Raw genomic sequence first — 12,573 nt, forward strand, 5'->3', positions numbered from 1 at the left:
GTTATTTGTAGAATACGGCAAGCGTCGTCGTTGTTGTTGTTGTTTATTAATAGCTCTGATTGAATCACAAAATAATATCAATATCAATAGGCCCGTGGCACGGAGATAGCCGATCGATTGCCTGGGAGCGACCAAAAGATCCCTCACAAAAGTCTTAACACTGCAACTGTCAGGTCCATTGCTATTTGTAATTTCATGGTACAATAATAGTATGAAGGTATTGAATTTCCAGATGATACAAAACCAAGGGATAAAGCAAAAATGAGAGAGAAGCTTTCCGTTAAACACAGCACTGTTTAGAATGTCTGGAGGAATGGGAAAACGAGTGGTAGTTGAAATTTATTATAGAAAAATGCAAGGTTATAACTCGTATAATTACAACAGCCCTCGCTAGAGCACATATCTTCGCCAGTCTGAACAGTTTACGTTTTGTACCCACTGATAGGACGGATCGGGATTCGGACCTGAACCAAAATCTAATGGACTTGTTCTTGTCGCCTAACCAACTCATCCACCAAGTTTTGTCATAAGTCATCCACAAATTTTTGACTTATCATGCTACATATCGTTTTTGGTCCTATCACTCAATGGTGAAGAATCACTTTAAAAATTCTTGTATTGGGATCTTCACCAAAATCCATTCAATTATTCCTCGTCACACACAACCTGTCCACCAGGTTTCATCTGAATTCGCCCACAACTTTTTAAGATATCATGCTATACATCGTTTTTTGCCCTATCTCTCAATGGTGAAGAATTACTGAAAAAATTCTCGGATCCACATCCGGATCTGGATCTTCACCAAAATCGAATCATTTCGTCACCACCTTATGTCATCCTCCACCCTGACCCATGACCTTTATTACCCCCATTAACCCTTCCTAACTCAAAAATTCAGCATTACATGTGATCAGGGCTATTTCTCTAGACACATCTCGAACTTTCGATAGAGTCTGGCGTCCTGCCTTGCTCTCCAAACCCTGCCAATGGTATTCAAGGCCAACTCCACACATGGCTTACTGACTTTCCTCTATTCTCGTAGCCAAGATGTGGCTCTCAGTGGAATATGTTCATCCCCTCTCCCTATTAAGGTTGGAGTCCCCAAAGGCAGTGTTCTGGAGGCACTCCTATTCCTAATCCTAATCTTCATCAACAATCTCTCTGACTCTCTGGAAAATTCCCTTTATCTATTTGCTGATGACCCCACCCTCTGTCGTGACATCCCTCATCCTTCAGACAGGCAAGCTGCAGCCTCTTCTCTCTCTTCAGACCTTGATATAAAAATTAAAAAATCACAAGCTGGTCAAGCATTTGGAATATGTCTTTCAATCATGATAAATCACACACTCTCACTATCTCTCTACAAAAAGATCATCTGACAAACCCTCCTATCTACTTCCTCAACAATCCTCTTGAGGAAGGTCAGGCATTCAAACTCCCAGGTCTCATGATCAGTCATGATTTTCTTGGGCAAACGACATTTCAAAATTGGCCTGCAAAGACAACCACCACCTGGGTATCCAGTGTCATAAAAAGTGCTTCCTTGGTACACCTGAAATCCTATTCACCTACAAGGTCTTCATCCGCAGCTTGATGGAGTACTGCTCTCCCCTATAGGCTGTCTCACCTGCCTCACACCATGCTCAATGCTCATCTTGAGGCCATGGAAACCAAGGCCGTCAACATTATTGGAATCTTCCATGATGAAGCTGAGTCTCTGGCCCAATGACTTTCCTCTGTCGGTGATCTCTGTCTGTTTTGTCCCTTCTGGTCTTGCACCCTTTGCTCTTTCCGTGCTTTGTCCCCTCCCCGTCACTGCCCCCAGGTTTCTGGTTAAGCTCCCAAAATGCATAATCACTGCTCACCTCTACTTATTTGTTCCTCTTTTCCCCACCCGTGGAACCAACTTCTACATTCTCTTCAATCTCATCCCTCCCTCCAAGTCTTCAAGAATGGTGACTCCCAGCAACCATCAATCATCCATCCTTGCCTTTGCACTACACCCATAGACCCAAAGTTCACCAAAATCTGAGATCATGCCCCATCGAAAACCATGATCTTCCAGCAACCCTGGTGAACCCACCACCCCCAGCTCACCTCCTTCCAAATTTCGTTTTTCCTTCCTGAGAGTTTGCTTCAGTATCCATCTTGTCTACCCTGTGTGTCCTCCCCTACCTCTCATTCCTCCCCACACCCATTATTTGTCCAAGTCTCCCTCTATTTTGTCCTTCAACCTTGCTGTCGGTGTCCCGCCCACCCCACCCCTGCTCCCTACTGTTCCTTTTGTTAAGTCACGTCCTGATCCATTCAGTGTTCTAGCTCTCCACGAGCCTCCGCTCTGTATAGAAAACCCCCTATTGCTGATTTAAGTGCCGTTTCTGTCTCACTCTTTTCCGTTCGTTTATTCCCTTGCCAGTTGTGTCCAATTAATTACCCTTCTACTCCACTGTCGATTTAAGCTTCCTCTCCCATGAGCTTTCCTCTTGCAGAGAAAATTTAGAAAGCAATACAAGGCAGGGAATTTCTTTAATATTCACAGAATAATTAGTTACTCTATGTGGAGTATGTGGAATAGTTTGCTATGAAGAGTAGTGAATGGAAGGACAGCTCACCAGTTCAAAATCCCCAGAGGTTGCAAAAAATAGATTGGTATAAATAGATGGAGTGAATGGGCAGATACAGTTTGTATGGGTGGGGGTGCGAGTGTGTACTGGGATAGGGCTAGTTGATTGGTGCTAGGTGGTGTGAATGGCCCTTATATCCCAAAGTAGATACATTACAATGTATCTTGCACAACATAATGAATTATTTCCATTGTGGAACAGAAAGAAATGCATTATCTATGGAGACATGATGCAGACGAGATGGAGAGTCTTCTTTCCTTGTGCAAGTTTACCTACTACTTGGGCCTATAACAAATGGCCAAGAAACAATTCCATTAAAGCTCCACTTTAATACATTTTTTGAACATCAGATATTTGCGACAGAAATGCAAAGTATGTGAAAACTTGTTTTATTGCATGAGGCTGTGACGACTCCGGCGAGCTTATCCATACCTCCCACATGTGCGCAACGATTGGTGCATCCGCCCAGCTGTGTTCGGCATTCAGGCCAGCCTTCCCATTTTGGAACACAACAATGGTGAAGGATTTGTCAAACCATCTGCAAGGACAGACCAATGCAAACAGCTCCCAGCATGTCGTAAAAGTTGTGGGGCAGCACATATACATGGCAAAGCATACCAAAATAAGGGTTAGAGGATATTTTTTATCATACGTCAGTGTGTATGTATGTATATGTGTATGATGCATTCCTAAACCGCTGGGCGGAAGGAGCTAAAAACTGGTGGTTGCACTCAAGGTGTATCTGGGAAGATTTTAGGTGGTTAAATAAGTCCTGGCAGTTTGTGTTGGGAGAAGGATCCTAATTCTCTCCATGTAAATATGTATGGTATAGTGCTGCTTCGGGTAGGAGGAGGTATTACAAGTCATACTAAAATACACCCATTCTGGGAGGACTATTTCGTTCATGAGGACGGGTTTCTTCGCTGAATGAATATTGAATGAATGATCGTTTTAAGGACATTTTCCCCGCTAGAGCGGGGGTTAGCCTTGCGGGCCCCATGACAATCATGGTTCCCTGTTTGAGGCAATGTTTTTATGGCCGGATGCCCTTCCTGACGCCAACGCTTGGTCACGCTCTTACGATGCGCAGGGGTACGGTGTACCTATTCTAAATCGGGGTACACACCGTGATCATTCATCCCAGCAAGCTGGTACTCAATTTGCTGACCTCGGAAGGATGACAGGCTGAGTCAACCCCCCTGGCATTAATTCAGCGATCGACCGGGATTCGAACCCAGGATCCTGGGATCCCAAGCCGGCACCCTAACCGCTAAGCCAACACCAGGCTAAACCACGCTACTTCACATAATTTGCAAATGCATGACAAATGCATAATCCAAGACTGATAAAATCACCCAAATGAAGTGGTAAAAACTTACTCCATTTTTATGTTCATTTGATGTTATTTCAGGGTTCGTGAATAATGCACTGAAGAAGCGTGCCTTCCTAGCCAGTGACACCACATGTGGAGAAATTAGAATTTGTGAGGAGTCATCCTTGCCTTTACAACACAAAGAATGCAATGAGCAAAGACGGTTGCCATTGCAACCAAAATGTGAAAAGCGTAATGAACTACAACTTGGAAGCGTGCATACCTCCAGGTTGAACAGTTTATGTTTCGTATCCCACTGATAGGCCACATCTGCATCTGAAGCTTAAACTAAAATCGAATCACCTTGTTCTCGTTACCTACTCATCCACCAAGTTTTGTCATAATTTGTCCAAGACTTTGAGACATCGTGTTATTTATCGTTTTTGGCTCCATCTCAATGGTGAAGAAACACTAGAAATTAAAGAGTTCTCACATCTGGATCATTAACCAAAATCTAATCGATCTGTCCTCATCACACACCCAACCTGCCCACCAAGTTTCATCTGAATCTGTCCAAAACTTTTGGAGATATCCTGATTACAGACAGACAAATGAAAAATCGGTCAGAGACCGAGGACTTGCCGGAATGTACTTTTTATCGGCCATTTTGGACAAATATTGCGGCCGAACCATGTGACCGATGACGTCATCATTATTTGTTTTCTAAACTAATTTATTCCTAGATTATGCTCAAGAAATTTCAGCTTGATCGGATGAAGTTTTGTACTTGTCGAATTATGACGTCATAATGGAGGCACCTATGACATCATCTTTAACATATTTTATTCCCCATGGAGAGTTCTTTATAATGAGCCATGTCTCAATTTTGTCTATTCAGCACTTTCGGAGATATAGAGGTGCAAAGTTTTTCGGTTTTTCCAAGATGGCGGCCGAACCACGCGACCGATGACGTCATCATTTATTTTTTTTCTCCACCAGTTTATGCCGACATGGCGCTCAAGAAATTGCATCTTGATTGGATGAAGTTTTGTACTTGTCGAATTATCGAATTATGACGTCATAATGGAGGACTTGGGCCCAGAGAGTTAAAAATTGGGCACAGTCTATTCCAGGGCAAGACAAATATGTGTGTAAAGTATGGCGAATCTATGTGCAACAGTGTAGACGTCGTTCTGCGCACAAACAGACAAACAGACAGACAAACAGACAAACCAACCAACCAACATACTTGCCGGAATCCTTTCTGGCAAGTAATAAACAGGCAGACATGGGTGAAAAGATAACTTTTGTCCACCTTCAGGGGCGGAGGTAATATGTATATTCTTATTTAACATGAAGCCTAAGTAGGTATCATATAGTAAGATGTGTATCGCGACACTATCATATCATTGCATTCCATTTAAAAAGCGTCGACCCACCTGTTGTAACAATTTCCGTGCAGCAGGGATTTGGCATAATGCCCAAGGGAGCCCAGTACGTCATCCTCATCCAGGCCCTCCTCAGAGTCATCAAGTGCAAGGAAGAACGCCGCTTTTTCCACAGCATCCAGTGAGGCACGGTTAACTCCACGACAAAAGTACGTCTGCCGTGCCTGAGCCCAAGGTACTCTGCACTTCCACAAACCACAAATACCTCTCACTGGTTAGCAGGCAGATTCAAAAATAATCATATTTTGTTCAGTTACAACACAACAGCCCATTCAGTACACTTCAAATAGTTGTTGTTATCCTCATCTTCCCTTTATAACGGGGGTGGGTCCAATGGGACCAAGCTCCTGCCCTGCCTTGACCACGATACTCCTCCACTCCCCTCTGACCTCGGCCAACTCTCTCCACTCTCCAACCACCCCCACCTTACTTGTCCGGCTTCACACAATCCTCCGAGCTCAACTGCAGTCTACCTCTTTTTCTCCTACTTTGTTCGCTCAACCTATCTGATATCTTTGCCATTCTCTCTTCCTCCATCCACACCAAGAGTCCAGCACATCTCAGCCGGCATTTCACAAATCTCCCCATCATGGTCATCTGCACACCAATCTCCCCTCTCTCTGTTCATCCATTCTCCTTCTATCCACCCTCTTCACTCCCACAATCCTCCTGAGCCAGTTGTTCTTGCAAACCTGCAGCCCCTGTTGTTTTCTTTCTGTCAGTGCCTTCGTCTCCAGACCGTAAAGGTAGGCCCGCGTTACGCACTAGATCAGAACCTTTCTTTTCAATCTCCTTGAAATCTTTCTGTCTGCCATTAAGCATCCACCATCTCCACGCATTTACACCCACCTGAATCCTCCTCCACACCTGAGCCTCTGATTTACCATCCCCGGTCACTGTTCCACCCAGATACTCAAACCTATGTCCTCGTCTGATCTCCTTCCCTTCTAACCTGATATTCATTTATTTTCTCTGCTGCTCAACCCACATCACCTCCATACTCATTTTCAGCCCATGTTTCTCAAATGCCTCCTTCCACTCCCCGAGTACTTCCTGCATCTCCCGCCCACTCTCCACCACAATATTCAGATCGCCCACATACAATATCCTCCCCAAAATACCTTTCATGTTTACCTTCCTGCTTACCAGTTCCATCACCATCATAAGCACAAGTGGGCTGAGAGTGATTCCTTGCCTCAAACTGATGTTCACATTGAACTCCTAGGACATCCCAGGACAAACAAAACTCTTCCCTTCGTCCCTTATACATCTCTTCGACCGACTTCACTTCTGCTTCTGGCACTCCCATCCATCTGTGTCGACATCAACATCTCTCAGTACAGTGTTGTAGGCTTTCTCCAGATTCACAAATTCCAATGACATTTCACCTTACACCTCCAACCTCTTCTCCATCAGCTGTCTCAGCATGAACATCCCATCTGTCATTCCCCTTCCCTTTCTAACCCCATGCTGCTCTTCTCCAATCTCCTTCATGCCACACTCTTCATTATCCTCCCATCCAGAACCCTTTCCAGCACCATGACACGACTAAGGAGCACAATGCTCCTGTACTTCACCAGATTTTGAACATTCCCCTTCCCCTACCGGCACAATTAATCCTGTCCTCCAATCCTCCGAATTCGAACCATCTCTCATACATACATTCAACAACCTCTTCGTTCACCTGACTCCGATTTATCCGACTGCAATTACCATCTTTGTACACACCTGATCAATACATGGTGCCCTTCCCTTTTTCACCCTCCTCAATGCTGTCCACACTTCCTCCTCCGTGATCTACAAAAAATCCACTTTCCAGTCCACAAAGGTCGATTTCTCCAGCTCGCCATTGCTTCCTTTCCCGGTTCAACAGCTGTGTGAAATATCCTTCCCACACCTTCATCACTGCGCCCCTCTCTGTCACTGGCCTCCTGTCTCCATCCTTAATCACCACGCCACCTCCCCACCCCACCCCACCCCCCCTTCATGTCCTTGCTATGCTTATCCCTGTAACGAGCCAATTTATACATCATCTTCCTCCCACCATCCTCTTCCAAATCATTCCTTGCCTTCCCAACAGCTCTCCATGCTGCTTTCTTCCTCTGCCCAAACAGGTGCAGCAACCCCACATCCAGCTGCCTCCCTCCATCCTTGAACTTCTTTATCCTCTTTTTACCAACTGCCATCGCCACTTCCTCCATCAACCAGACATGGTTTCTATCCCTTGAATATGCATCCTTTTCTGACATCCTTCAACACAACACTTCTGCAATTCCCCTAAATGCCTCACTGCACTTCTTCCACTCCTTCTCCAAACCTTCCTCTTCTTCACTAAGGTGCCCATACCTGCGCCTCACTCTCTCCTTGTACACTACGACCCTTGCCTTGCAATCCTTAATCCTCCACAGCTTCCTTACCACCACCAAATCCAGTTCTGTTCTGTTCCTGTCCACTCCTACAGGTAATTTTATGGCTTTCTCTCTTTGGAAAAAAATGAACCAGCAATGGCCATCCCATTCCTTGCCACCAGCTCCCCCAGCTCTTGACCGTCTCTATTCCTTGTTCCCCAACCAAACTTACCAACACATTCTTTTTCACCCGGCTCCGCTACTCCGACACGAGCGTTAAAGTCCCCCTCAATGCACAGCATCACCTCCATCTTAACCATCTCAGCCTCTCAACCATTCCTAAATATAAATATTAAAAATAAAAATACAAATATAAAGGGAACACCTTGGTGCAGAATCACCTATCTCCAGCCGTGAGGGCCGCAAGTTGTTCTTCCCCAGGATTTGGTTGAGACGCATCATCTATGATATACTGGAACTGGCTCTGCAGCTCACGTGCAGACAGCGGGCGCCCAGAGTGATATAGCCACAAGCGGAAGTAGCGCCCACGGTGGTACACTGCGATATATTCACCATCTTTAAAATGCTGCACAGTATCTGCAAGACGAGGCATATTCAAAGTAGGAAAATCAATCAATTTCGAATATACAACTTTTCATCTGGAAGCAAAATCTCCAAGCGCTTTACAAAGAAAGAAGGGGTAAGAAAAGCAAAAATTATGAACAAGCAAATGCATAAAGAAATTTAAAAACTGTAATTGAAGAAAATGCAGAAATTTTAAAAGGCAGAAGGTTCAAAAGTGGAGCGGCATATCTGAGGAATCCTCCATTGCCAAAATTCTAAATCTCAGAGTGAAGACTTACCAGAAGATTCAAATTATTAGACCATAGTTTAGATGCAGGTATGCAACCTGTAACTATAGATCAGAAATGCAGGCTGGAAACAATTTATGATTGGCTTCAAAGGTCATCAGAAATATTATAAAATCTATACGTTGATGTACTTGAAGCCAGTGAAGCGTTTTGAGATTGGAATGAGGTGAGCACATATGTGAGCTTTAACTACAAAAGCTTGGCTTCTATATTCTGAGAGTTGATCGCTTGGGAGAGGCAACAGATAAGCAGTGAGTTGCAATAATCCAATTCCTGTGCAACACTGAGATCCTGATCCAAAATAGCAATATCAAGAATCTAGGAAAGAGTTTGGTCCATAGTCATGCCTGCATATAAAACTGTGGAAGCAGAGATCAGGTGGTGATCCGCATGTTTCAGCTAACGAGGGCGCACTGGTTTCAGTTGAAGCATAGTTTGGAGCAAACGACAGCTTTACTTTCAAAAGCATGTGTCAACCATTATACAAAGAAGTGTCACGTGCAGGCATAGAGAGGAGTCTTGTAACTGCTTCCTTTAATAAAACGGTGACTGCAAAAACAAAACAAACAAGAAAGAGCAAATCAGAGATTGCAACCCTTGCCAGGATGTTTTTTTTTTGTGTGTGGTGTCTATTAGCTGCTGTGTTTGCGTGCTTTATCGACGACGTAGATTTATGTTCAAGCCAATATGGCTGCCGAACCACGTGAATGATGACATCATCAATTGAATTCTCACATAAAATGTTTGTGTAGATCACGCTCATTAAATTTCAAACTGATCTGATCAAGTGTTCTACTTGTCTAATTATGACGTCATAATCAAGGCACCAATGACATGATCATGAATCTATGTTGTTCCCCATGGGGAGTACTTGACGAGACATGTTTCAATTTTTCCCATGGAGTGGTTTCGGATATATGGAGGTGCAAAGCTTTTCGGTTTTTCCAAGATGGCGCCCATACCACGTGACCTATGACGTCATAATTATAGTAAAAAATTATACAGGACAAAGCGCTCCTATCGTGATAATTTGGTGTCAATACGACCAACGGTTGCAAAGTTTAAAGCATTTTTGTTCTGTGCGGACAAACAGACAGACAGACAAACAAACAGACAGACAATCAAACAAACGAACCCAAATGCAATACCCTCTCCTCTGGCGAGGGTAACAAACTACTGGATGGTTGCCAAATCGCAATCACAACCCAGAACAGAAAATAACAATTCACATTTTTAAAGAATGGCAAACGTTATGAACGTCCAAATGCAGAGATTGCCCACCGACCAGAATACGAACAACAGAGACAATAATATATATTACCCACATGACTATGACTCTGTGGAGGGTGAAAACGAGAAAGGATTAACAAATATAGAGCAGCAAAGATCGTCACAACATGCCAAATCTCACCATGACACAGACCAAGCTCCAGAGAAACTCTGCCCAATTAGGTGATTTCCAACCTCAACCTCACCCGTCTTTGCACTTTAATTACGCAAGGCGGTGCCTGCAAAACAGCCTGTCTCCAAGGGAGGTTTTGAATCTTGCCAATAAAACCATTCCGAGGATCATTACACTCCCTGCCTAAAAAATTAAGCAGTAAATGTTTATTGAATAGCAAAACCAAAAGTTCACACAAGTACAATGAGAGTGCGTCAGCTTGGAGGTAGGTGCCTCTGCCAGAAGCACGACTTTTGAAATTGGTCTCTGGTAGATCCAACGTGTACCAATGAAAACCACGATGTCTGCCTTGGGGACTCTTCCATCGTCACTAGGGTAGATCTTTGTAACTCGAGCAAGCAGCCAGTTGTTTCAGGAAAGTTCCTTGTGCTGAAGGAGAATTACGTCTCCCTCAGACGTCAAGCATTGTCTCATTCCACTTTTGGTGAAATTGTAAGCTCTAGAGGTACCATTTCGCCATCATAGCCAGAAGTGATCAGCAAGGAACCGAGCACGTTTCCAGTGTAATCGTCCATACAAGCCTTCCTTAATGAAGTCACCAGGAGGCACTTCGAGAGGTTAGGTTTTCAGGGGTGGGAGGCGTATGGCAGGAGTGAGAGCCCAATAATCATTGGCATCCCAATATTCTGGTCACTATCTTGTCAATATTCTGGTCTGGCCAATATTTACTCTGCGCTCGCGAAGGGAAAAGCGGGGTTAAGCATTCAGTTGCGTACGTGTGCCGTGTCTGCATTTTAAAAATTCATTTTCTCGGCAACCGTTGGTCCGATTGACATGACATTTTCACCATAGGAGGGCCTCCTCCTGTATAATATTTTAATGATTATTACGGCATAGGTCACATGGTACAGGCGCCATTTTGGAAAAAATTCGCACCTTTATATCTCTGAAACCACTCCATGGAAAAAATTGAGACCTGGCTCATTGTCAACTACTCCCCATGGGGAATAAGATATGTTAATGATGATGTCATCGGTGCCTCCCTTATGACGTCATAATTCGACAAATACAACACATCCATCTGATCGTTATTTTAAAAAAATTCAGTAACTATTAGTCTGATGGACACGAAATTTTCACCATAGGAGCGCCTCCTCAAGGGGAAAGCACCTCCTTCCCATACAAGGGGAAAGGTGACCCACTGGACTGTGGCTCGTATAGAGCGATAAAGTTATTGGAGCATGGAATGAAGGTATTGGAAAGGGTGTTGGAGAGGCAGTTTGGATTTATGCCACGAAGAGGAACGACAGACGCACTTTTTATTGCAAGGCAGTTGCAGGAGAAGTACATGGACAAGCGGCAGAAGTTGTTTCTTGGGTTTGTTGATCTGGAGAAAGCATTTGATAGGGTTCCACGCAAAGTAGTGAAATGGGCGTTGAGGAAGTTAGGAGTGGAGGAATAGTTGATCAGAGTAGTGATGGCAATGTACGACAGAGCGCGCACAGCTGTAAGGACGAAGGACGGGAACAGTTGTGAGTTTGAGGTGAAGGTGGGAGTGCATCAGGGGTCAGTACTAAGTCCACTACTATTTGTAGCTGTGATGGAGGTGCTTGCTCGGAATGTAAAGGAGGGTTTACCGTGGGAGTTGTTTTATGCAGATGATCTGGTGTTGATTGCGGAAAGTATGGATGGACTGAAGGAGAAGATGAACAAGTGGAAGGAATGTATGGAGACAAAAGTCTGAAGGTGAATATCGGAAAGACGAAGGTGATGGCAAGTGGTAAAGCATGTGGTGAGGTGGAAATAACTGGGAAGTGGCCGTGTGCTGTGTGCAGGAAGGGTGTCGGAGTGAACTCCATTCAATATACAAAGTGCGCTGAGTGGGTTCAACAAAAATGTAGTGGTCTGAGAGGGTCATTAACCAGTGTGGCAGCTACATTCAAGTGTAAGGTGTGCACAGAGGGAGCTGCAGATGGAGGAAATGTTGAGTTGGATCTTGGAGACGGCATGAATCTGGAAGGTGTGAAAACATTTTGCTGCCTTGGAGACATGTTGAATGGAGAAAGTGGATCAGACTCGGCAACGGTTGCTCGAGTGAGATGTGCATGGAAGAAGTTTCGGGAACTGAGTGGCGTGCTGACGAGGAGGGGAGTGTCGTTGAAGCTGAAGGGAAAGGTGTATGCTGCATGTGTGAGAAGTGCTATGATTTATGGGAGCGAGACATGGGTAATGAACGTAGAGCAGCAACAAAGGTTGGAAAGGGTGGAAATGCGAATGGTTCGGTGGATGTGTGGAGTATCATTGAGAGAGAGGAAGACAAATGAGGAATTGCAAAAGATGATGGGAATAGAGCCTGTGATGGATGTTGTGAAGAGAAATAGGTTGAACTGGTTTGTCATGTGTTGAGGAAGGATGAAAGTGACTGGTTGAGAAGAGTGATGGAAATGAATGTAGAAGGAAGTCGAGGACGGGGAAGACCGAGAAAGACTTAGCTGAAGATGGTGGAAGAAGAAATGCAGGCAAGGGGGTTAATAAGGGGAGATGCAGAAAATAGGGCAAAATGGAGA

At 44.4% G+C, this 12,573-nt stretch overlaps 1 protein-coding gene across 6 annotated transcripts in view; it reads right to left on the minus strand.

The window, feature by feature from the left end:
- The window catches only part of CPT1A (carnitine palmitoyltransferase 1A), a 79,602-nt gene that overhangs the window by 25,470 nt on the left and 41,559 nt on the right, over nt 1-12,573 (minus strand). For 5 of the 6 annotated variants that reach the window (XR_013623531.1, XM_068119827.2, XM_068119836.2 and 2 more), the window contains exons 10-12: nt 8,134-8,329; nt 5,376-5,564; nt 3,057-3,162 (exon numbers count right to left, since the gene is read on the minus strand). Coding sequence is in view for 4 of the 6 variants with exons in the window: in XM_068119827.2 (XP_067975928.1) it covers nt 3,057-3,162; nt 5,376-5,564; nt 8,134-8,329 (491 nt within the window). In the remaining 2 variants the exon portion in view is untranslated. Of the gene's footprint in view, nt 1-3,056; nt 3,163-5,375; nt 5,565-8,133; nt 8,330-8,951; nt 9,154-12,573 lie in introns of all 6 variants that reach the window. The other variant, XR_013623532.1, reaches the window with a different exon arrangement.

The sequence above is a fragment of the Myxine glutinosa genome, chromosome 1 (assembly GCF_964187855.1).
Source record: "Myxine glutinosa chromosome 1, kmMyxGlut1.1, whole genome shotgun sequence".
NCBI lineage: Eukaryota > Metazoa > Chordata > Myxini > Myxiniformes > Myxinidae > Myxine > Myxine glutinosa.